Below are 21924 nucleotides of genomic sequence, written 5' to 3'. Positions count from 1 at the left end.
TGGTTAGTTGATATTCTTCATAGTATTAACTAGTACTTAGGAAATCCTTGCTGAGTAATTTCTGAAAGCACTTGACATGTAATAGAGGCTCAGAAGATTTATGCAACTGGAATCTCATATCAGGGTTTATCTGACTATAGCCTGTGAGGCATGATTTGAATTGGATAACATCTGAATCCTTGAGAACATGCTATAGCAGCATTTATTCTGTGTGAGCTGACGATATTTACTTCTTTTGTGCCCAAAAAACTTCATATCTCATTTGTTGAGACGGTAGTTTATTATAAGTAACAGAATAATGTATAATGGCACTATAAAAATTAATTTCACACAGCAATGACTTGAGTCTAATAAAAAATACAGGAAAAGGCATAAGAATACATTGTTTAGGTTCTAGATAATTAGGACAAATCAACATTCTGATAATTAGAAAATATGTTGAATACCTCAGAGGGCTTTGTTTGTTTTAAAAAAATACCTGCATTGAGGTTTTTTGGCTTCGTTTTGTTTTTGGTAAAGCAAAGACATTTAACCAAGCTATAATCTGTTTTGTAAATTGAGGCTTCTGTGTTATTGGCATCCATGTTTCTTTAATATGGGGACAGCTGAGGTCATTTTTGTCACATATTCATTAAAGAGTAGAGCCAAAAGAAATAACTAGGAAGACTTATATTTGGTGGTTGGTGGTTGACAAAATAACCTTATCAATGTGATCTTGTAAATGGGACACAAAGGTACTACTGCTCCTGGTTGTTTTAAATAAATAGACCAGATGCATAGTCACAAAGAATGACTGTGTATTAATGATTAGATTCAGAACATGCAGTTTTTATGTGACAAATTAAAGAATCATTTGGGGTATAAGAAACCCATATGAGTTTTTGCCTTTTCTTCCCCCTAGGGGTGATGGCACAGACCTGTTGGCTTCCCCCAGAGGCAGAACATGCCTTCTGCAATTACACTCTGTGACAGGGAGGGTAGCATCTCCCTGGGGGGTGGGTTGAGGGCATACTCAGAAAGTTTGAAAAGAATGGACAGTTTGAAAGGAGTCTTCCCTCTGTCTTTTCCCTTCCCCAACTTTCCATTGAGAATCACCAGGCTAGTCATATTCTGAATATAAACTAAGTTGAAGTAAGGAAAGGGGGTGTTTTTGGCCAACAGTTGCTCTGCCACTGGTAAATGCACCTGATGTCCACCAGCAATATCGTATCAGCCTGTGGAGCCTTTGAGCTGATCCCTGCATGTCTATATTCTGGGTCCTAAGAATGCATAAGCCAGACAAGAGTGAAATGAGGTTATTTCCAAAATGAATACAGTTAAAAAGTTGGAAAATAAGAGAGACACCATTGTTCTTTAAGATGTGGGACATACTTTGGTTTTTCTGTTACTGAAACAAAAAGAGAAAAAGAGAAAGTTATACCCCAGTGGGGCAGTCAATGGCTGTGCGATCCGGGAGACAATGAGAAACATACTTTGGGGTGTTGAGGTTCTTCTAGGATCATCCCTGTCTCCTAGCAAAGTCATGGAGAAGAGTGTCAGAGCAAAGGAAAGCTGTGTATGTATCCTGGCTCTGCATGTTGTTGGGGCAGCCATTCATATGAGACCCATGCTTGCAAATTTCTAGGCAGGTGTGAGAAGGTGTGCTGTTCCGAAACCAACCAAAACTTTGACAAAGAGTACTGTTGTGGGAGGTAAGAAAATCTCAGACACAGTACCAGGAGTCTGGGTCTCTGCTCTGGTTGTATGATCTTAGCTGTACTATGGGCCCCAGCTTTCACATCTGTACATGGGAGGATGTAATTAGGTGATTATCAAAACATTCCAGAACTAATATCCTCTGGCAGATCAGGAGATTGAAAGTGGGGTAGAAGTGTGTGTGTGGGGGGCTAGTATATCAATAGCATAATATAGAGAAATATGCCATATGTCACTTTAAGAGTCACTGTAGGTGACAATGAAAGAATGGAGACAGGGCAGGGAGACACACATCCTATCAAAAACTGGACTTAGGAGAGACAAGACTTGCACACTCACCGTGGCATATAAGGCGGAGTAAATGCTCAGAGCAGCGTGTTTGGAGGGAAAGGATCTCCGAGCCTTTTCTATCACTTCCAGGTCCCCAGTACAAATGTTCCCATTGTTTATAAACTGGTGGTGCGCTTGGCAGTCTGTACTGGTGTAGTTCGGCTTGCACACAGTCAGGAAGTATGGCGTTAAGTGCCCAGTGACCACTTGTCCGGCGTTTACAAAAATGTCAGTAGCAAAAAGTCCAAATGCAAACACCCCTATAAGAAGATTAAAATCATTAGGAATGGTAACATATTCCATCGATGGCATTTGTCTCCTAAGAGAAAACAGCGGTGAGAGTCCGTGATGACCTATCAAAATGATTCTAAGTACTCCGCGGAGTATCTTTCCAGGAGCGGTACCTGCTTCCCAAATCACCCTTTCTTCCAAATTGATGCAGACATTCTACTGTTAGCATTTTATGGTTTTGTACCAGTAGTTTAGAAAAACCACAGTATAACGAAAAGAATTTGAATTTTGGAGTCATATAGACCCGGGCTCCGGTCTCATCACTGGTGACTGGTTCACAGTATAAGTAATTTATCTTCTTTGAGCCTTGCTTACCTTAGCTGCAAAATGGAGAAGGGGGTAGTTTGGGGAAAATGGAATAATATATGTGCAAAATACCCACTATGGTGTCTACGTAATTAATCAACATCAGTTCTCTCTCCTTCTATACAAAATAAGTTCTCCCTGATTCTACCTGGAAATGCAAATCATCTTGGGAGGAGTTACTTACAACATCATGGCAGGTGACAGTAAAGGAGGATCTTATGGAATTGTCTTTTAAAAAATTATTCTAGAAACTTTGATTGAATTGGAGTTTCATTTGATGTTGGAAACAGAAAATCGGAATAAAGGAAAAGTGTTATAAACAAATGTTGTTGACCATTAGTTTCCCATTGCTGCTACAACAAATTACCACAAACTGAGGGGCTTACAACACAACTGTATCCCCTTCAGACTTCTGTATTCTGGAATTCAGAAGCCTACAACAGGTTCCACTAAGCTTAACCCAAAGCATTGGCAGGGCTGTGTTCCTTCTGAGTGCTCAGGGTATAATCCACACCTTTCCTTTTCCATATGTTCTAGAAGTTGCCTTCATTCATTATCTTATGGCCTCTTTCCAGGACTTCACATCATTCCAACTTCTACCTTCACTGTCATATCTCCTCTGACCCTCCTGCCTGTTTCTTTTAAGGACCGTTGTGATTATATCTGGATAATCCAGGACAGTCTCCCTATCACAACTTGAACCACACCTGCATTCCTTTTTTGCCATGTAAGGTAACAGTTTCCAGGGACATGACCATCTTTGGGTGGGGAAGGGTGCATTCTGATTTTGCTGTTGGTCTGAAAACCCTGTTAGTAGGCTATACTTCCTGGATTTTATCTGTTCTCTGGTAAATTCCATAAGATTAGTCCCAACAAGCTTGAACATACAGAGGTTTCCTTATAGAAAGCTTTGTGAATTATTTCAAGGGCTGTATATTACATCTATGCACTGAGCAAGGCTGTGTAGAGCTATAAGTGGGTTGAAGAGATGAAGATGTCTTATATGCAATTGAAGGTAGAAGTTGACAAGTGTGAGAGGCAGCATTAACCTTTCTAAATGTCAAGGGTCTGCTATAGTTTCAACTAAATGTCTACCCAATTTTGACTCCCATACTCAATGTTCTGAATCTGCAAATTGTGCTGACCTCAGCACCCAAAAATTAATCCATTATAGCAGAAGCAAAGACTAGTTTGGCTGAAACCTTCATCTGGTTTTCATTTTTATCTGTATTGATTGCTATAATCTTTCTTTTTGTGGCTTTGCCAGTATGTGCTTTATCATAATGAGAACTAGCTCTTTTAATAGCTTCTGCTGGCTCATACTCATTGGGTCTGACCTCTGAGAGCAGGCATTCATTGATCATCCAAGGCAGTTTTCACCCCCAGGTGCTGGAAGTCTGAATGGGTGGAGATTTTCTACATCTTCAAGCAAGATTCTCAAAGACTAGGTTTCTGGGTCTTTCAAGGGGCAATAAGTCTGTCCAGACATAACTTTTCCAGAAAACTAGAGTAATTTATGATCTGAAAAAGGAAAAGTGGCAGGATCTCCCTTTGGCATTTTGTCAGAAGTGTTTCCAATTAGGGCGAGTTTTATTCTTTCTGTGGCAGAGGATTTCTAGGCTCCTTGGGTCAGTGCCAGCTCTGTGGTCACAGTGATTGTACGATGGCCAGCTCTCCATGCCACTGTCCTGGATGCCAAGGCTGAAAGTGGCTTTCTCTTCTTCTCTCTGCCTTCTGTGGATTGTGTCTGTTTCTTCTGCTGGCTTCAGGAGCATCTGCTGTCCAAACACTTGATTCTGGTGCATTTGATCCAGCTTTAGAAGGTACCGCATCAGCCTGTGCAGGCCACAGCAACAAAGCATGATGGAACCTGCACTGGTGACTCACAGACCATGTCAGATCATACAGGGCTTTTCTAAAGGAACTCAGGCCATCTTTCTGTTACTTAACCCTGAGCTCCTTGTGTGTATTTTTACAAGCCTCAGAAGCTAAAAACAGCTACTCTTGCCCTTAGAGTCAGATGAAACACCGCTTAGTCTCCAGTATTGCAAGGCATGATTTGAAGATGTTTTAAAAATGTCTCTGTATCTTGGTTTGGCATCTAAAATTCTTCAGGTGAGATCATATTTTTTAATAGATATTTTTCATTTCCATAACCCAGCAACCCGTCAGATGGTTCTATTTATCTTAAGGCTCTGCTCCATCTGTGATGTTTCTTCCTTCAGAGAAGCCGATTATGTTTTTGAATGGATCTTCCAATTTACAACAGACACAAAAGTCCAAAAGTAAAGCATTTTTGATTTGCCAGAGCTATGTGCTTGTTGTGATTGCTGTGGCTGTGTTCAGAAATCTGAATATGCTTGGTTTGGAAGATCAAGAGCTATAACCCAGAGGGCAAGACAGTCTTAGGAAGTTTCTGAAATCAACTGCAGAGTAGGGGAGGAAGCAGATGTGGGTGTCACAGGAGGAGCTGGAGTCCTGCCTGGTCTGATTACAGGAGTAAAGAGGTACTTCCAGGCTCCCTGCCTCAGGCTGGTGTCAAGCCTTAGGGTCTGGGAAATGTAAATCTCCAGAAGGGTTTTTTGGAAATGTGGACAAAGGGCATTGTCTTCCTGCTGGAGTGTAGATTGGGAACCCTACAAACCTCTTAGAGAACTTTCACATCCAGCTTGGCACCACAGCACAGGGTAACTGCATTAGCAATGGCCAAGGAAGGGTCAAATTAGTTAAGAGGCTTGGAGGAAGGACAAAAAACTTGGTGTCTGCTGCTGATGGCCATGATCAGGTCCCAGTAACATGGATTGTCTAAGGAAACCTGAGCTCTTTGTGGCCTAAAAGAACGTAATGGATGCACGCTGGGCTAAACAAAGGATGAAGAAAGAGAATGATGAAGGTGTTAAAGTCTCTTACTTTTTTTCTCAGGGTTTTACCTGGACCCCATCTGATCTCAGATAGGATGTCTTTGGACAAGTTAGGATCTTTGATCCCTAGTGGTTTAGGACATGGAGTGAAATTCTGTGACCCTATTCCTGCTGTGGACTCAGCGTAGGACTGCAGCCCTTGACTCCACCAAGAATGTAGTAGAAACAGTGACAGAACCAGGAAACACGCATGATAGGGATCTTCAAAGCCATCAATAATTGGCCTACTGACAAACAATAATAGGGCTCATTCCAGGATCCCTTCAGAACTGGGAAAAGTACAGAACCAGACTGCTCAGTGCTGTCCACACAGCAGACCTTCATTAGGAAGTCTAGATGCATGCAACAGAGTAACAAGTAGCAGGGGTTGGTGGGGTGAGCAAAGGAAGGACCATGTTCCTTTTAAGCCCTGAAAGTCTGGGACCTTGGGTAGAGCCTCAAAACTGAAGGCCAAATGTTGCATACTAAATTATAAATGTGTAATTCTCCAGTCAAAAAGGCACTTTGCTGACAGCTTCTGATGGATCATCTCTCAATTGTCCACTAAAATCATACATGAGGACAGTGAAAAAAGATGGAAACTTTGCCAACAACTGACACCAAACTGAAGGATGAGTGAGAGTTCACTGTCGATAACCTTCATATGGAGTATGTTTAATCTCTCTGTCTCTCTTACACACACACACACACACACACTCATGCATGCGCGTGCACGCACACACTCTTTTACGTCATGGAAAACTCAAGCTTCTCCTCAGAAGACAGACTACAGAGACTGCAGGAGAAAACCTGGGGAAAGGTTTTCTATCTCTCGTACTATTGGGCCCCTGACTCTGAGATCCAGGATTTAGACTCCCCAGAAAACAAGGCTTCTGTCTCCCCACTGGATGAGTTCGCTCTGAATTTGCCTAAGACTCTCCTCTCTTACCTATTTTTTTCTAACTGTATTTAGAGAGACACTCCTGGACAAGAACTCGGCAGGAGGTGGCAGGGGCACAGGCACTGGCATTTCGCATTCTGAGAGGACTAGATTCACGTCTTCTGGAGAGCATCGCTGCTGCTGGCTATAGCAGCTTTGTGCACGCCCTATAGAGCACCAATGAGCCACACAGTGAGGACAGCAGATGCTAGTTCCTTGGAGCTGAGGAGCTCTAGTAGGAAGCCTGCTAACTAGGGATTGGACTTGGGGCTGCGTACATCTGCTTTCAAGATGTAACTCTGAAAAGCTGGCCAAGAGCAAGTCACACTTCTGTTGATGAACAGAGCATGCATAGGTCTAGCCCCATTTAAGAGTAAATAGCGAGAAATAATCATAGATCACATGGCACCTTGGAAAAATCTCCTGTTTTAGACTAGTATGGTACCATTATTCTCTTCTTTCATATTTCTTGTTTCAGTAGGAACTTTACACTTGCATAGATTATTCAATAATTTCCATCTGTCACATTAGAATTGTTGAATATGCAGGCTTTATTACATACAGCCAGGAACACATTTGTTTTTGCTCATCATTGTATTCCCAGCACCTAGCATCAAACTCGGCACATAGTAAACATTTAACAGATAATTGTGGGATCAATGAATGAACTGCTGAAGAAACTGTAGAAAGTAATGGAAGAGGATAAAAGAGCATAGAAACTTGTCCATATTTTCTAATTCATGTTGGTGCCTTACATCCATGATTTCAGAGAACATAGAGTTGACAGCAAACCATATAGCATGTAAGTTGCAGGGATCATATCTCCTTTTTTTTTTTTTTTTTTTTTTTGAGATGGAGTCTCGCTCTGTCGCCCAGGCTGGAGTGCAGTGGCCGGATCTCAGCTCACTGCAAGCTCCGCCTCCCGGGTTTACGCCATTCTCCTGCCTCAGCCTCCCGAGTAGCTGGGACTACAGGCGCCTGCCACCTCGCCCGGCTAGTTTTTTGTATTTTTAGTAGAGACGGGGTTTCACCATGTTAGCCAGGATGGTCTCGATTTCCTGACCTTGTGATCCGCATATCTCCTTTTTATAAAATTCACAAAGTCAGGCATAGTGCTAGACAACTAGAACATAAGTGATCATTAAAAACTGGGACTTCATAAGTGTCTCATGAATTGGAAAACTGTAAATCATAATTCACAAATGAAAGCATTCTCTATTCTAATGCAGTGAGAATAAAAAAACCTTAGAGTATGGAGATCTATGTCATACACAACAAGTACTTTTTATTGGAGATGTATGTGAAGCACAGGAAACTGAAGTCATGATGAACTTGGGAAGTGTACTGATGGGTAGTTTTATTGAGACATGCATATTTTAGAAATGTCTCTATTTCTGATTCTGAGAAATTACAATGGTTGTCAGTTTCGGTATTGACATGTGGGCACATAAAAACTCCTATATATTTTCATGTGGGGAAACTAACACATGGAAATTTAAAAAAGAATAGTGAAAAAGACATAAAAACAATTTATCTGGATTAAGTTGCCAACAATACTCTGCACCTATGTTGAAAAGCTACTCTGTGGGCAGTTGCTTAGTCTGAACTGCAGCTTGTGCCACCCCTCCCTACTTTCCTTAACATTCATTCTCAATCTCTTATCAAAAATTGTTGGCCAGGCACGGTGGCTCATGCCTGTAATCCCAGCACTTTGGGAAGCCGAGGTAGGCGGGTCACCTGAGCTCAGGAGTTCAAGACCAGCCTAACCAATAGGGTGAAACCCAGTCTCTACTAAAAATACTAAATTAGCCAGGTGTGGTGACACATGCCTGTAATCCCAGCTACTCAGGAGGCTGAGACAGAATTGCTTGAACCTGGGAGGCAGAGGTTGCAGTGAGCTGAGATAGTGCCATTGCACTCTAGCCTGGGCAAAAAGAGTAAAACTCTTTCTCAAACACCACCACCACCAAACAAAACAAAACAAAACAAAAACAAACCTGTGGCCACAGTGGCTTGTCCCTGTAATACCTTAAGGCCAGGAGTTCGAGACCAGCCTGGCCAGCATGGTGAAACCCCATCTTTACTAAAAATACAAAAATTAGCCAGTGGTGCTGGGCACCTGTAATCCCAGCTACTCAGGAGGCTGAGGCAGGAGAATCACTTGAACTTGGGAGGCAGAGGTTGCAGTGAGCCAAGATTGCACAACTGCACTCCAGCCTGGGCAATGGGGCGAGACTGTTGCAAAAACCAAAAACAAAAAAACAAAACAAAACAAAAAACTGTTAAAAGAGGTCTGTTCTTTTGTTTCTCTATGGCAAAATGATGTCATGAAAGATAGTGAAAGTAGTAGCATGTTGTGTGATGTTGAGGATATTTGAACATTTTCTCTTTTTCAAAATCTAACCAGCTTTGAGCATCTCTTTGTGGTAGCTTTTCTACCATGATGTCCACAAAATGAGAAAACGTGGCCTCCCATCAGCTTCTAGCCTCTGTTTTGGTAGAAAAAAATGATGAAAAATCTTATCCCACACAGACAAGTACAAGCAAATGGCAGGGGTCTACCAGTGCCATTTTGACCCTGTAAGAGGAATACCTAAGGAATTCTTACACTGTTTCCCCAGCCACATTCTGATGCAACCACCAGCTCTTAGTCTAGATCACATCTTTCATCAAAACACCATTGGAAATGGAACACAAGATTAAAGAAACACATACAGTTCACTTTTGCTTTTTCTTTTCCACATCAGGATCCCCAGTAGAAAATCTCAATCTAGTTCAATTTTTGCCAAGGTACCTCAATTCAACTATTGAAGACGATTCCTTCAGGAAACCACAGTTTCTTTAGGAAAAGGAAAAGTGGTAAAATGCTTTCTCATTAACATGCTTTATTCAAACTGGAAGTTTCCTCTGAAGATAATTTATCTGAGGTTACCATGTTCATCCCATTTCCTTATAAAGGTGTACTGACCTGATGAGATCTTTAACTATGACTGCCATGGATACCAGGTAATAACAACGATAGCTAATATGCTGTGCTTAGTACATACAAGGTATTATTCTAAGTGCTTTGCAATATTAGATCACCTAATGCTCACCACGACTTTGAGGTAGATGCTATTATCTTTACATTTTACAGATGAGGAAATTGAGATACAGAGAAGTCAATTAACTTGACCAAGGTCACACAGCTAGTAAGTAGAGGAGCTTGGGTTAGAAACCAAACAGTAAGGCTCCAGAGTCTATACTCTTAATCATAATTCTCTCAGTTTATTTATCCAGGTATTAACATACATATGGATAAGCATCCGACCATAAAGATATTTTAGCTTATGCTTGGGAGCACGCACATGCACACACACACACACGCACACACACGGCATTGAGAAGAGGCAAGGACTTTATAGCATGTCTCTTGTGAAATGTATTGCACTTGCCACAACAGAATAAGAGTTCTTCAATTTTGTAGTCAATTCTCCAAAAGGAAGATGATTGAATATCTATGATATGTCATTTGAATAAGGCACTTTTCTCATCACTTTAGCAATGAATCTGACTTTTTTCTAGTATGACACAAACACAATTGGTGCAAAGTGATCCATATGCCTTACATATTGTGCTTCAAAAATAAGTTTCTGACAAAATCAAATATATCAGTTCCTTGGATGGTAAATTTCAGGTGTTTACAGGGCAATGCTGTGGTCTCGTTCTCGTATAGATACTGCACAAACACCAAAGGCTGACAACAGCCTGCTTGTCTTGATTGGATGGTTGAGATCATAAGAATAGATTTTATTTAAGTCAATTAATTTGAACCTAGTTACTTTATCTATTAAAATGAATTATAAGTAGTCTTTATATCACAGGGTGATTATTGAATTCATAAAAAACAGTTGTAAAAACACTTTGTAAATTGTGAGACCTTTATTGATATTGCTGTTATAACTGAGAGAAGCAGATGTAACTAAGGGAAGTGGTTATAAATTGATTATAAAATTATTTTTTAAATGCAGGAAAGAGATAAGAAACCTACAGTTGTAACAACCTGAAACAAATATTTGACTCAGTTATTCATCCTTTGCATTAATAAAGCACCTTTTACAACGCAATAAGCTGGTGGTTTTAAAAAAAAACCAAAACCTGTATTTGTCATTGTAATTACTCATGATAAGTGAAGATGAAGGATAATTACTTAATAAAGATGACGAGTAATCAACTAGAAAGCCCACTAAATATTTCTATAAACAAAAAGAACGAACATATACATTTTTACTTCTTCAAAGCATAAAATTACTCGACTTCTTAACAGGATTTTATCTCAAGAATGTCCTCTTTACTCCTTTGACAGGACAATTCCCCAGTGCTTTATCTCACAAATATAAGCCTTCTCTCTCGCCACCTAGCCTCTAAATATCTTCTCGGTCCCTCTAGGCAGTATAATTCCAAATGCTGCTTAATAGAGAGGAAAACATAAAACTTTGCCAGAGGCCATGGTGACTTTAAAGTGGAATGGAACATGTAGATGCAAGTAAGTCTAGAAAATATGCCCTGGATACAAACTAAATGTGGAGAAAAAAAATGTAGCTACCAAGAGATATCAAAATATAGGAATATCGAGGCCTGGATTTTTTGAGGACTTCAAATTTGGCTTTTGTGATTCCATGTTTATAAGTTTCTAAAGCTGAAGCTGATGATCTGAATCTACGTCCATTCCTACCAGAAGATCAGCATCAAACCCCCATGGGCAGCTGCCAGCATGGTTCGTGACTTACAGACACTGAGATCTGGTGCTGTTGCCCTCTGCTTGATGCATTTCCTAAACACTTTCATTATGTTCTAATGGAATAACTTAAATTGTTTCTGCTCACACCTATAATATCAATACCCTGGAAGGCTGAGGCTGGAGGATCCCTCAAGCCCAGGAGTTCGAGACAACCTCAGCAACACAGGGAGACCCTGTCTCTACAAATAATTATTTAAAATTAGCTGGGCAAGGCAGTGTGTGCCTGTGCTCCCGTCTACTCAGGAGGCTGAGGTAGGAGGATTGCTTGAGCCTGGGAGGTCAAGGCTGCAATGAGCTGTGATCATGCTACTGCACTCCAGCCTGGGTGACAGAGTAAGACCCTGTTTCAGAAAATAAAAATAAGTAAGTTGCCTCCAAAATACACACTACTTTAAAAAAATTGTTATAGAAAGCTTTGAAACTACTCTTTACTAACTGTTGAGTCATCAGTTAGTGCCTAATTTTGTTATATGAATATTTTTGTTATGCAAGATATTGTACAACTTCTTAAAAGTTTTTGAAATATACTTAAAAACCTTTACAAAAGTCATTGTCAGCTGAGGGTGACCCCGCCCAAGGGAACTTATGTAATGTTTGGAGACATTTTTGATTGCCACTAGTGGAGGAGTGAGTGCTATTGGCATTTGGTGAATAGAGGCCAGAGGTACTACTAAACATCGTATCAATACAATGCACACAAGTCAGTATTCTACTTCTACACAAAAAAAGAATTATCTGGCAGAGAATATCGATAGTGCAGAGGGTAAGAAACACTGCTTTACAGCAATTGAGTTCACTGTAGTGTCATGAATTTGCATTGTCTAACCTGCAAAGTGCTAGAGAAAGCAGTTTTCTGCTCAGTCCTTTATTGGAGTCCAGCCTCTAAACACTAACGCTAAGGAGGACCCTCAGAAAAGTATCACTAGAGTCTCATATGACTCAATAACTTTCCTCTTGATGATTAGGGTAATCTATGGAGTTCTAGGGTAGGAGTTTTGTTCAGATCTGTAATATTCTGGCTCACCAAGGATGACATTCAAAGGGGAATAGAATCAGTCCCTGCACTGAGCAGAGGAAACAAAAGCAACCTCATCACAATTTCTTGAGACCCAAGCAAAGGTTGCTCCCTGGCTACGCCTTCTAGGCCAGTCATGGTACCAGCTTCAGCATCTTTCCTCCCCTGCGTCCTTGAATCCCAGTCACAAGCCCAATCCTGATCCCCAGTAGGAAGTAGCAAACATCTTAGTCTCTAAGTCTAGTGGCTTGGCTGCTTATGTGGTCCAGAAACAGGAGTTCCATTTTTTTCCCTTAACATTCTTCCTGGCTCTTTCCTCTTGACCTGTGTACCTGAGCTTCAACTATGGTTCCTGTTGCTGAGTTCTAGAAATTATCTCCATCTACTTATAGGCCCATGTCCTGCCTTGCTCTTGACATTTTTCTTTTATGGTCTAGACTCATGGCTCAGAAAGGAAGTTGGGTGCCTGGGCACTGTCACTTATCTTTAGACTACCTGGGCAGCTTGAACTTCCTTGGTCAGCACATGGAGCTGGCCTGGTTCCCTGGGCATCTGGTTCCCTGGGATCAACCCTGTCTTGATTGGTCTGTCCTGCTATGGATTCACTGCCAACTCGACAATTCTCATGGTATGACAGCCTCCCCTTTCCATTTAAAGTTATATACCTGCCACCACAAACTCCCTATTTCCTTTCCCTAGTTATTTTTCTCTGTACCACTTATCTTCTAACACTATAATTTATTTTGTTTAGTGTCTGGCTTTTTCTATAAGACTATAAACTGAAAGAGGGCACATTTGCATTTGGTTCACTCATATATTCTCAACACCTTAATCTGTACCTAACATCTCGTAGGTGCTCAATGAGTATTTCATTGAAGGTTGAAAGAACATGACCAGCCCCCCAGCTGTATTTTAACTATAATACTGAATGCAAACAGAAATAGACTAATCGAATCAAATAAAGTCTTTTTTCTGATACAGTACATTTAAATGACTTTCAAAATTGAGGATTTTCTAGTTCTCAAAAAGGCTGACATTAAGCTTGTCCCAGGGTATCAATTCTTACAACCATAAACGCCATGACCTTTGAAACTGCATTTAAAATATTCATGCTTTCACTTAGACCACACTTGATTTACGGAAATTAATTACCATTACATGAATTAGCTGTTTACCATGGCACCTTTTAGTCTGTCCAGTGCTACCTAATCCTCGGACCTGACCTGAATGGCAGAAGACTTGGTTGGTATTTAATTAAATTTTTATTAGAAGTAATAATGGATCAACTGTGTGACCCCAAATGAAAAGACTATAATGAATAGCTCTGAATGACAAGCTATTTTAGGTGCGAATAGTCAAATGTTGGCATATTTGGATCAGTTTTTTAATTAACTCAAAGCAGCTATTCAGGAAGGGAAAGTTAATTTAGTTTTCCTTCTATATGGTAAACCAAAAACCCTCATCAAATTCTAATGCTGCCTATTCATTACTTTTCAATATTAAATATTTACTATTTAATAATTGATATTTACAAAAATAATTATGCAAGTATATATGTGAACAGAATTGAACTGAACTTCATATTTTTTGTTTTTGAAAATGTAACTTCCTTATTTAGTCATTGCCACTGAAAAAGAAATGTGGACGTTTAACTCTCTCAAGAACATAAATCTGTATTGCTGTTACTATGCAATGTAATGTAGTAGCAAAGGAAATGGTATAAAGTAAAAGAAATGAAGAGGGAAAAAATGAGAGGAGTCTTCATACATGTTACTAATTTGATTACATTTGTTTTTATAAAGTATAGGTAAAATCTGTTAGTTTAGCCAGTTCCTTTCCTCCCTTCCCACATTATACAAATATACAATGGTTTAGAAGGAAGTGGATAGAGAAGTTTAGCTATGATGTTTTATGCTTAAAACCTGGGAGGACAGGCAGCCTTCTTATAATGAGAACCTTGGGGAAAAAATTTATTGTTGGATTTGTGAATCAAAGGAATTTAATACTCTCTGTCAAAGTCAACACCATTAGCATTTGCTAAAGGAGGAGATGGTTGAATTTGAATGTTTTCTCTTTGACTTCACTATTCTTGCCATTGTCTCATTTAAAACTTAATTTGGATCCGTGGGGTGAAGCAGAAGCCTAACCTTCAAATCCATGCCACACAGAGACAAAGAATTAGAGAAGCAAGTTGACATTTTTGCTTTTCTATCCACACTGCAGACTATGTTAGAGAACTTGGCCATCCTTCTAGATGGTCTTTATTTTGCCCTCACTCTTTTAAAAAATTATCTTTAGTTCTTTTTCTGATTTCTAAAAGTACACATATTCATGATAAAAAATTAAAATTACAGAACATTAGAAAGCCAAAAATTATTTGCCCAATTTGCTCATTATCCTACAATTCAGAAGTGACAACAGCTAATTTTTAGTGTATTTCCCTTCAGTCTCTTTGCTATGGATAACACACACACAAATACACATATACACTTACATAATGTTGTATTCTTTTTATTTAAAAACAATTACGGATTCATAGTGTTTTGACTTCACATATCATGAATATTCTACATGAAAAATTCTTAATACCATTTTCTGAGGTTGCAACTTAAAATGGCAGCATTATTTCTTTTCAAAAATTAGAGATATCTAACTTATAAAATAATTTTAGTCCACAAAAATTAATCTACATTTCCGATTGTTTCATTAGGGTTAAAAAAAAGACCATTATTTGTAAGTTTATTGAAAAACACTGTCAAATTGCAATGCAGAAAGGGTTAAATATCAATTTACTTTTACCAGAATTGTATTAGAATCCCAAGTTTTTTCATCTTTTACAGCATAAAGCCTTGTTTTCTTAAAAACTAATTCATTGGCCTTTTTTTGCAATGTGAAATTGATATTTTTTGGAAAATACTATTTGTAGTGGATTGTAGAATAATTACATAAACTGCAAGAGAAAAGTCATGCCATTTCAGGTTCGTTAGAATGGTTAGCTGAAACAGTTGTCATTTTCCAGTGTCAATTGCGTAGTATGTATTTTGGTAGCTTTGGGGCTAGAAAAAAGACTAAGCTCTTCAAAATAAGTTTTTCTAGTACATTTTGATTACTTCCTTATTTTACTCTAATTTTTTTCCAAAGAAAACATTTCCATTTAAACAGTCTTCATTCTAAGTAGTACCCTTTCTTGTGAAAAAAATTCACATATACTCAGAGGAAGTTACCCTTCTCAAGATAAATAGACCCATTCCTTCACCCTTCCTACATGAAAAGTCAGAACAGACTTCTCTTTCTCTTAGAAATTACCTTATTTATGCACTTTAATTTCCTAGGACTAAGACGAAAGTGGTAATAAAGTTAATTAAACAGAAGGCAAATGAATACTTAAGAATCAGCATTTATGAAACTAGTTCTAGGCAAATCTGTGATTTAGCAAAGTTTATATTTGCTTTTCATTCACCCTAATAAAGACATACCCAAGGCTGGGCAATTTACAAAGGAAAGAGGTTTAATGAAGAACTTACAGTTCATGTGGCTGGGGAAGCCTCGCAATCATGGCAGAAGGCAAGGAGGAGCAAGTCACATCTTACATAGATGGCAGCAGGCAAAGAGAGAAAATGAGGAAGACGCAAAAGCGGAAACCACTGATAAAATCATCAGATGTTTTGACACTTATTCACTACCATGAGAACAGTATGGGGGAAACCACCCCCATGATTCAGGTTATCTCCTACCAGGTCCCTCTCACAACATGTGGGAATTATGGGAGTACAATTCAAGATGAGATTTGGGTGAGGACACAAAACCAAACCATATCACCTCTCAAAAATCATTTTTTGGCAACCTATGTGCCAGGTACTTTGAAGTATGCTGTTGATATGGAATGCAAAAGATACAACTTCTGCTTTCCAAGGGATCACAAATTAATAGGAGTAACAGATTTAAGTAACTATAGTAATATGAGAAATGCCTATAACAGATGTAAGTGCAAGGCTCAGTGGAGGCCTAGAAGACAAGGCAACTAGTTGATGGGATTGGTAAACAGGTAATATCTAAACAGCATTCTGAAGATGAGTAGGGTTTGGCCAGCTTCTAAAGTGAAAGGGTGGCAATAGAATATTGTAGGCTGAAGGAGCAGCCCATGTACAGGTACTGAGGCAAGGCATCACACTTTCCTTTGGAGGGCACGTGAAGCTGTTTAGCATGATGGGAGAGGGTCTCACAAGGGAGTGGCTCTGGATGAGGCTGGAGACATGCGAGGACCTCAGATTGTGAAAGGCGATGAGGCTGGAGACATGTGAGGACCTCAGATTGTGAAGGGCTCTGTAGGTTATGTTAAGAACACTAGAAATCTATTGAAAGGTTTTTAAGCAGAGAATTGACTTTCTCATACTTTTGCTTCAAAAAGATCAATAGCTACAAAATGGTCAACAGATGGTAGCTTTGTGGGGCTGGGGTGAATGCAATGATATTGCAAAACAAGATTTAGGGAGACAAGAACTTTTAATCACCTAAACCAGTGGTGCTCAAACTTTCCATGCATCAGAATCACCTGGATGACTTGTGAAAACACAAATAATCAGACTTAATCCCCATATTTTCTGATTTAGCAGGTATAGAATGAGGCCTAAGAATTTCTAACAAGTTCCCAGATGGCATAATGTGTCTCTCAGGTTTTTTACTTGAGCAACTGGGTGGATCCTAGAGTCATAAAAAACAAAAGAGGGAAAGCATGAAGCAAGTGCTTTTTTTTTTTTTTTTTCCTAAACCCAGGAATCCCCCTAACCTTTCAATGCTGTTTCCTCTAATTCTCCAAAGTTTAAATGTTACCTTTTGGCTATCTCTGCTCTAGCATCCCTTCTTTAGAAGCAGAATCTCATGATGCTGAACTCTAACTCACCTTATTTGAATGTCTCTGGCTTATCCTCCCAAGGTCCAGATCTCTATTAGCTTATGACAGATCCAAATGGACTAATGTGTCATTGATTATAAGTGGGAATTTGATGCTTCTCCAGGGTGACAAACTTCTACTTTAACAGTGGTCTTCCTGAACCATGCCTCACTACAATGTGGTGTCTCAAGTGGGAGTTATAGATAACGCAACAGACAATCTAGAGGACTGGTTCCTGGATGGCAGGGATCTTCTGGCTTCCTTCAATGAACAGAGACTTGTGCTACCATTGCATATAAATGACAAGTGCCAGTCAAAATTTCTATTCCTTGGACCCTGCTCCAGGTGTGTGGGTCACAAAAGATGTAATTTATCTTTGCCAAGGGAAATAGCAGTGACTTTTAAAGGTATTCCAATTTAATTGTAACAAATCTCTGTTTTAAATAACTTGCTGTAATTACATGTACAGGAAGCAGGTTGGACAGTGGTCATAAAATCTTCCCTGCATCAAATTATGTACGTGTGTGTGCATGCGTTACTCCTTGGGAAAAGTTACTTTACCCCATTTTCTGTCAAGATTCTTCATATGTACAACTAGGACTATAAAATACGTTACAGGGGCTGGGCATGGTGGCTCATGTCTGTAATCCCAACACTTTGGGAGGCTGAGGCAGGTGGATCACCTGAAGTCAGGAGTTCAAGACCAGCCTGGCCAAGATGGTGAAACCCCTCTCTACTAAAAATACAAAAATTATCCACCATTAGGGACAGGCACCTGTAATCTCACCTACTCAGGAGGCTGAGACAGGAGAATTGCTTGAATCTGGCAGACGGAGGTTGCAGTGAGCTGAGATCGTGCCACTGCACTCCAGCCTGGGGAGACAGAAAGACTCTGTCTAAAAAATAAAATAAAATACCATACAGGGTTTTGGGTAGATTACATGAAATAATGTATGTAAAATGTCTAGTTCAGTGTTCTGTATAATAAATATTCTCTTCTCTCCTCATTTCCCCTTGATCTCTTATCTTGCCCGTCTGGGAAGTGATCAAACTCTGGACATCTTTGGAACGAACCATTGTTTGGAATGAGTGAACTAGACAGTAGTGGCATCATATTGACCAGGGTATACCCATAAGCCAATTGCAAACTTCCATTGTCTGCAAAAATTTTATTCTGCAAATAACATCAAATGCCTGAGACTATTTTAATGCTAAGGGTTACTTCTCTTAAATAAGATTTTCTTAGGTTTCCCACTGCACTATTTCTTTCATTTCCACTCCAACCAGACAAGTTATTACATATTTGATTTTGATGTAGTATTTGCTTATTACTTGAAGAAATTCAATCCTTTCCGACAACAGGAAAAAAAAAAAAAAAGATTAAGGATTACCAAAAGGCTTGTTGAGAGCATGACCCTCACTTTCTCAGTTGTCAGTTCTCTTGTTCTAAATGGTATCATGGCTCCCTTAAACATCTGGTCAGTAGGCATTTGTAGGATCTCATTAGAATACTATAATAGTTATCATTTATAGAGTACTTAATGTGTAGGAACTTTGTAAGATCTCCATTCCTACCTGTACCCATACACATTTATTCCCATATCTGTAATTATTAATCACTAGCACCTCACTTTTCATAAAATTCCTAGAAGGAGGGATGTAGAATATGCCTTCATTATTCTCTATCATGAACACTAATAAAAGCATTTGTTTTTCAACTTTGAAAAGGCATTATTTTCAAGAACCTGATGGCTGAGATTTCCCACTCTTTGTTAAATTCCCTGCATAACAAAATTACTGGATGGGAAATCTCTGTCAGGAAATTTGATTATTTCTAAATTTATTTTACTGGTGTCCCCTGATGCTCCCTCACCCCAACCCCTTGCCTGACTCTGCCAAAAGGTGTATAGCAATATCCAGTCAATATTAAAATGTATGTCCAGAGGAATCTCAGATAACTACTGTGTGGGGGGAAAATCAGTTGAAATCATTCATGACAATTTAAGAAGTACCACTTCAAGGGTCAAAAATTTGATGTGGCAGTAGGATCAGGCTCAATTTCTGCACTTCTTAGAAAATCCCCAAAACAGCCCTTGCTTTTAATGTTGATACTTCCATAGCTTATTTTATCTAGTGATTGCCTTTAGTAATTTTACTTTTATGTGAGAGCTTAGTTCAGCACCATCTTGTACTCACCTGTGAATCTTATGATCCTTCGAAGTAAGGGGTTCAGGTAACAGCATTCTCCGGTCAGAATTGTTTTCTCCTGAGCAATCAGGGATTCTCTTGTTGATTTTATGAAATACATGGATATCTCACCAATAAAAATCTAGGGAAGGAATGTTTAAGAAATGTCAAGTTGGAGATTTGTTTGATAAGAGAGGCCCATGACTTTAAAAACAAAACAAAACTGTTGAGGACCCACAATCCTTTTAAAAGGTGTTGGGGAGAGATGTTGAATTAGATAGTAATTTGTATTTAACACTTCAAAAGAATTAGGGAAAGTGATAATTGATCATTTCAGGTAGAGTTTCAGCCTATAATATTAAATTCTAAGGTCACATGGAAACAAATTGAAATAAATTGTAATAGAACTTATGACAAGGTTCATGCTGGGATTGAATTCTTTTTGATTTCTGTGTGAGTTGCAATGATGAGGAATGATTCAGAAGGCCAATGTGCCCACGGAGGCATTATATACACACATCACAAGAGGTTACAGTAAGACCTCACTTTATACCAGTAGGTTGTTGAAAACTGGAACTTTAAGTGAAATGCCACACTTTATGCTGTAAGAATTTAACTCTTGTTTATATCAATTAGTCTATGGTAAAATTAGTTCTGTTATATAGCACATTGTTTTGCTTAAACATGCAGTTTCCAAAAACCTATCCACAATATTAAGTGAGGACTTTGCTTAACTGCATTACTTTATTATGTGCCATTATGATTATTTACATTCTGAATTCTTATTTGATCATATTTGCCTCAGATACATTTCTCCTATCCTGAACTGGTTGACTCTCCCTTCTTTATTATAGGCATCTCTCTCTTGTTAAAACTAATAAATATACATATTACCCTTTAAATCATAACACCCTTATGTAGATTGGAAGCTCCCTAATAGCAGGGACTATATCTTAATAATTCTTTAGTATCCTTATAGCACCCAGCACAGTGTATTCCCATTTAAAACAAGGAATTGGCAGGAGACAAGTTTTCATGAACAATGACACTGCCATAACTGAAGATTGACACTCATCAAAGAAGAGTAAAATGTTAATTACCATCATCTATTAAATACCGGGTGTTAGGCACTTCAGCATAGTATTTTCATGCTCACAAGAATCCCTCCTGTAGGCCTAATTATCCTTGCTTTACTGTTGAGGAGTGAAAGTTCAGCAAGTTTAGGTAATTTGCCCTCCAAAGCATATGGATGGTGCATGGGGGCACAGGAATTAGTTTACACGTCAATTGGATTCCAAAGTCCACACTTCCCACTATTCATATGCCATTTTGATTTTTCCTCATCCTAATTTTAACATTTCCCCAGAAGAATGTGACCCCATAGATGATCATCTTTGCTGTACATAGACCTGTGATTTTAGAGAAAATTTATTAATGTTTTAATTCCCATACCTTATATTTCTCCTATCATTCTGGAATATCTGTTTAGATGGATAAAGATGATGACATAATGAAAGGCACATGGGTAACAGCAATTAAATATAAAATTTCAAAACTGGAATCATTTATAAAGTTGTTCGCCTCCCTTTATGGGTTTCAGGAACTGAGACACACACAGCCAGATAGCATCAGAAGCATCTCTAGAATGTGGCCTATAGTTCTATTTCCACTACACTGTTCTACCTCAAACTTTTACAGCATATGTCTTTAGCATTTAAAATATGCTGAATTTAACCTGTTTTGTTTTCTCTGTTCTCAATATTAAGTAAATTTAAGAAATATTTAGAAATATTTTTATTAAGTCATTACCATGGACAAGTGTAGTGGTTAAGAGGGAGAACTCTGAAGTCAGGGTTTCTTGGCTTCAAAGCTGGGGTTTGTGATTTATTAGTTCTGATGACCTTGGACTAATTAACCTTTCTATGCCTCAGTTATCTGTATAAACATGATAACAGTGTCTGTCTATAGGTTTAATATACACACTCATATATGCATATGCATGAATTGGTTAGAACATCACCATAATATGCACTATATTATATAAGAGGGTGAAGTTGTTATGAAATCAATTACAACTGCATTAACACTGTTTTCATCATTATTACTACTATTATTACAAAGCACTTTGTAATATCACTGACGAGGCAGATTCCAAGATGATAAAAGACTTATAACCTCCGTGAGTATATAATCTACTGAGGAACACATACAAAGATCTTATAAAATCAGTTTAGGTCTTATACACGTTACAAGGACAAAGTGCTAAGAAGCCAAGGCTCCTGGGTAGAAGGGGATTTCTCTCCCCTAGGAAAGTCAATTTTCATCCCTAATGCCAAATGGATCCCATGGCTAGGAGACTCTGCTGCTTGTTAGATGTGTAAAAGATGCCATCTTTATTTACAGGAGGGCCTTTTGCTTCCTCTGCCAAGAGTACTTGATCCAGACATCTCTTATGGTTCTTACCCCATGACATGGAAAATCTCAGTCCATCCTAAAGACACTGAGTTCCTCCAGTTGAGGGCCATTAACATTTGTAATTTTGCTCCTACCTCTGCCTGGAATCTGAAATGTGATTGGTTCCTTCTCTTT

At 38.9% G+C, this 21924-nt stretch overlaps 1 protein-coding gene across 4 annotated transcripts in view; it reads right to left on the bottom strand.

The window, feature by feature from the left end:
- The window catches only part of LOC105480979 (phospholipid phosphatase related 1), a 292606-nt gene that overhangs the window by 12797 nt on the left and 257885 nt on the right, over positions 1-21924 (bottom strand). For all 4 annotated transcript variants that reach the window (XM_011740206.2, XM_011740207.3, XM_011740208.3 and 1 more), the window contains 2 exons: positions 19345-19477; positions 2035-2285 (listed from right to left, as the gene is read on the bottom strand). In XM_011740206.2, coding sequence (XP_011738508.1) covers positions 2035-2285; positions 19345-19477 — 384 coding nt within the window. The remainder of the gene's footprint in view (positions 1-2034; positions 2286-19344; positions 19478-21924) is intronic.

Source organism: Macaca nemestrina, chromosome 14 (assembly GCF_043159975.1).
Source record: "Macaca nemestrina isolate mMacNem1 chromosome 14, mMacNem.hap1, whole genome shotgun sequence".
In the NCBI taxonomy this organism is placed as follows: domain Eukaryota; kingdom Metazoa; phylum Chordata; class Mammalia; order Primates; family Cercopithecidae; genus Macaca; species Macaca nemestrina.
The sequence above is the reverse complement of the archived record's forward strand: the minus strand, read 5'-3'. Positions and strand labels throughout refer to the sequence as shown.